The sequence below is a fragment of the Micropterus dolomieu genome, linkage group LG11 (genome assembly GCF_021292245.1).
Source record: "Micropterus dolomieu isolate WLL.071019.BEF.003 ecotype Adirondacks linkage group LG11, ASM2129224v1, whole genome shotgun sequence".
In the NCBI taxonomy this organism is placed as follows: domain Eukaryota; kingdom Metazoa; phylum Chordata; class Actinopteri; order Centrarchiformes; family Centrarchidae; genus Micropterus; species Micropterus dolomieu.
Genome location: NC_060160.1, coordinates 17,897,849 through 17,902,344, shown reverse-complemented (window position 1 = coordinate 17,902,344; position 4,496 = coordinate 17,897,849). Strand labels below are relative to the sequence as shown.

The 4,496-nt window shown below is 44.7% G+C and overlaps 1 protein-coding gene across 1 annotated transcript in view; it reads left to right on the top strand.

Moving 5' to 3' along the window:
• The window catches only part of rps6kl1 (ribosomal protein S6 kinase-like 1), a 6,513-nt gene extending 2,489 nt beyond the window's left edge, over nt 1–4,024 (top strand). Inside the window, exons 5-12 of the mRNA XM_046062831.1 lie at nt 677–769; nt 900–947; nt 1,265–1,397; nt 1,524–2,945; nt 3,030–3,119; nt 3,307–3,389; nt 3,487–3,582; nt 3,673–4,024. Of these exons, the coding sequence (XP_045918787.1) occupies nt 677–769; nt 900–947; nt 1,265–1,397; nt 1,524–2,945; nt 3,030–3,119; nt 3,307–3,389; nt 3,487–3,582; nt 3,673–3,783 (2,076 nt within the window). The 3' untranslated portion in view covers nt 3,784–4,024. The remainder of the gene's footprint in view (nt 1–676; nt 770–899; nt 948–1,264; nt 1,398–1,523; nt 2,946–3,029; nt 3,120–3,306; nt 3,390–3,486; nt 3,583–3,672) is intronic.
• Nucleotides 4,025–4,496: the final 472 nt, after the last annotated feature.

The following is a 4,496-nucleotide window of genomic DNA, read 5'->3' as shown; positions in this document are numbered from 1 at the left end:
GTTATGTGTTTGCCCTTTGACATGTTGTTTGAAGTTAAAAGAAGTGGCCATATTTAAAAAGTCAGTTGCATTAACATTGTTGGGGTCATCAACATGAATATTAAAATCGCCACAAAGAACAATTCTGTCATAATTTAAAACCAGAGTAGATAAAAATTCAGGAAGTTCTGATAAAAATCCTCCAGGCGGTTTTGGGGGGCGATAAATTATAACAAATATGATAGGTTGCAGCCCTCCAACTTTAAGAGTGAGAACTTCAAAGGAGTTAAATTCATCACAGCGTACTTGATGACATTTAAAATTTTTCCTATACACGCTCACTAGCCCACCACCACGACCACTGACCCTCGGTTGACTAAAGCAATCATATTGAGGTGGACACAGTTCAGCTAGCTGGCTATAGTCATTCATTTGCAACCAGGATTCAGTTAAAAACATAAAATCTAGATTTGCAGACAAGATAAAATCATTTAAGATAAAAAGTATAATATTTAAGTATAATATTGGAGAAGTTGGTATGAACATAAAACAGCACTGTCTGTCTTGTTTCTTACATTAGATAAAACATTTAGTGCCTGTCTGTTTCATCTCAGATATTGTGGGGGAAAATGCATTAATTGCTTGCAATGGGCTCCATTGTATTGTAGCTAATATTGTCAGTGGCTTTCATCACCAGGGTTACAGCAGTCTGAGATTCCGTCCAATCAGACACTTGAGCTCGCCCGTGGAGGACCTGGAGATGTGCAAAGTGGTGGGAGTGGCTGATAAGGTAAGACAAGACTTTTTTCAACTCTACCACTTTCTGCCTGTGTGGTTCGGTATCAGTGTTTGCGTTTTGACATTCCTTGTTGTATCTTCTTTGCTATGGTAGCCTGACAATGTTATTTTTCATTCCAAAGGTCCTGATTGTCCAAAGTATGGTCAATAAGGAGACATTTGTTGTAAAGGTGAGTCAATCGGCTGATTGCGAAGATTTTTGGGGGTTGCCATCTGGCAGCAAGCCAGTCCTTGTGTTCTGTGGCAGGTCGATGAGAGCTCTCTCCATCCTGTCTCTCTGAGTATCATCCAGCATTGATCTGCCTGAAGGCTCTCACGTTTTTAGCCAGTGCAAGTGCACTTCAAATGTCAGTGACCAGAGGGGCATAGTAACAGACAGGCGCTAATCTCTAAAGGGGCAAACCAACCATGATTTAATACACATTTTTTGTACATGCATTTTTCCCTTTCTCAAAAGAGCAGTCATCATGTGTATGTGGTCTTGCAGAGTCTGGTCAAGTCGAGCTGGGAGAGCAGGGACAAGCCAACCATCATTCCACAGGGGGTGCCATACATGGTTAAGCTGCTAAGATATTACGTCAGTGAGGATGCTGTGTACCTGCATCTTGAGCATGTCAAAGGTGAGCTGTCAACAACTGCTGTGTTTAATAATTAGCACTGTTACAATGTAAGATTAGCAACAATGAAAATCATCATCATCATTGCTCCCTGTATCTGATCTTATGTTTCTTCCCCTATTGTTTTAGGTGGGAGGCTCTTCTCCAAGCTACACAAGTTGAGGAAGGAGAAGGCCAAGGAACACCCAGAATGCTTCACGTCTGGCCAGCACAGCATCAAGCTGAAGACCAGCTACACCTCGCCCACAATCAGCACAGACTACCAGCACAACAGCAGAGGGAGCACGGGAGTGATACCAGAGAAATTAAGCGATGAGAGCCCAGATACAGACTTCCCCACTTCATGGGATGAGACTCAACAGCGACTGGAGAGCTGCGGGACTCACTCCTACATCGAGGAGACGGGTTGTCTGCAGAACACACGCTCTGCGGCAGCGTTTTATACCAAACTCGATCAGCTAACTCTGCATTCGGGCCCGACGAGGACACAGGTCCACACCCGCATCCACCCACCAGCTCCTAGTTTGTGTTTGCACTCCAGTGAAACTCAGGAACATCCCGCTCTTCCTCTCTCATGTGCTCGTGTCAGTCAAGCTCTCGATGTCATGTCAGAACTCCATAAAAAGGAAGCTGGAATGGGACTGACAGAGACTAGCTCCGAGTTTGAAGTTGCTTGGAAAGCTGCCGATCTAGCACACAACAGTGAGAAAAAAAAACCCTATGCAGTGACTGACAGTCATTCACATAGCACACTAGGACAAACTGCACCTCATACAAATCAGACCTCATTTATAAAAGCAGGATCACTAAACAGTGAAAATAATGGTTTGAGTTCGTCCCCTGCCATTTTGCATCTTCCTCTCCATTGCCAAACCCAGATTCGTTGCAGGGCATCATGGGATACCAATGGCTGTCACCAAGGACCTGTTTTGAGTGGTAACTCTGCGGATATGGTTACAGACCCAAAGCAGGACGGCAGCAGTCCCACCACTGAGGAAAGAAATGGTATGGTAGTCATCAGGAGCACAGACAGAGCAGTTATATCTGACCACACAGACTCAAGGATCACCTCAGAAAGCTCCTGGCCTTCCTCTGCTTCCCTCTGCCACAGCATTGCAGGACAACAGGGGACATTTTCACAGATGAAGTACAAAGGGAAACACAGTGAGCCAAGAGAGTGTGTAGAGGAGGCCTGTGAATTAAGTCCTAGAGAGAAGGTGGCACCTGCAAAAGAGCGACCATTTGTGGGCTGGTTCTCCTCCAGCCCTCCAGCCCAGGAGGGCAGGAGAAGAGAGGACATGGATGCTTTCTGTGAATCAGAGGGGGGGGGGGATGACCAGATCATAGAGGTGGATGGCTGGTGCCACCTGCCTCGGTTCCCTGTCAAGTCCACTGGGACTACAGATAAGGCATTGCAGACCTGCTGGGGGCTTCCGGAAGCAGAGGTGCGTGTCTGGGGGGCTCAGATCCTGCTGGCCCTGGAGAGTCTGCATCAGCAAGGCATCCTGTGTCGGGACCTTAACCCTAGAAACGTTCTGCTCACCAGCAACGGTGAGTTCCGTCAAATACTTGTAAAAGATTGCATGTGGAAAACCACAATACTCATACTTTTGGCTAAACATCATGTTTTTACAGGAAAGGTGCTGTTGACATTTTTCGGCCAGTGGAGTGAGGTTCAGTCAGAGATCTGCTCCAAAGCCATGGAACAGATGTACTGCGCTCCAGGTACAAATATGCACTACTGTGAGCTGAAACCAGTGGTTGTTCCTGGGTGTAACCTGCCACCTAGTGGCAAGATCCAGTTTGTCCCCTTTATACTGAATAAATCGTCAACTACTGCACACACTGTCTGGAAAAATAAAGAAATGTTGTGCATGAAAAGAACTAAACTCAGATCATTGTATGTTGACAGAAATCGGTGGGGTGTCCAGGGTTACAGAGGCTTGTGATTGGTGGAGTCTTGGGTCTTTGCTGTTTGAACTTCTAACCGGGATGGTAAGCAAAGGATCCCCAAGCATGTTCAGTCTTACAAAGTCTGTAATTCTTTCATTAGATCATGGTTTCTCACACGCTCTGTTCACTGTGTCTCCAGCCACTTTGGCAGCTCCACCCAGCAGGAATCCACTCCCACACCCAGCTGTTCATCCCCGACCACCTGAGCACTGCAGCTGCATCTCTACTCACTGAGGTTAGATTTAATGCTTGAAACACTCACAAGGCTTCTGTTCTAAATATTATGCTCGGCCACATTAATCTGACAGTATCTTCCCTCTCACAGTTGCTTCAGTTTGATGCTGGCTATCGCTTGGGTTCTGGAGGTGGAGGTGTGAGTGACATCAAGTGTCATCCCTTCTTTACCGGTGTCTCCTGGAAAGCTTTGAGCTGCTAGCAGGTGCAGCTGCTGCCCCTCTAATCCCTCTGTCCTGCATTGGAAGTGAAGTTGAACACTCACCTGAATCCAAGAATCCTCCTGTGGCCAAAATGGATGCCGCACCAGATTCTGGTTCCTTTGCATTTTATGCTCCCCAAAGAAAATAACATAATAAACACTGAAAATTGAACAAAACTGGCAAACCTTGTCCCTTCCAAAACATGAAACAAATGGATTTATTATTTTACAAATGTTTGGACTGTCGTCCATCAAATATTGTAGAAAAACAAGGATAGTAATAAATTCTTAACTCTTCTCTATCCCTTGCTGAAACCTTTTGTCATTGTGTTGTAATCATAGACTGTATATAAAAAGGTTGTAATGGATCAATAGGCTTTGTATGGTTCCTCAGAGGAATGAGACTAAAAACACCATTTTTGTTTAATCACTGTAGATGTAAGGTTAGAATACAAAAATGAGCCAGCATCAAGCACATCTCACCAAAATCAAATCCCCGCATACTGCACATTATCAGTTGTTGGCAATCCAAACGGAGTCAAAAGCCTTAGTCCAGTTGATTGAGAAATTACTTTTTTTTCTTAGGACATCACATATTTGTTTGTGATTTGGCTAAAGCTTTAGATTACCCTAATGTGAAAAATAAGGCTTTTAGTAAGACCATATCTTATTAGATACCAACCTATATTCCACAACCCACTTGCATACAGACA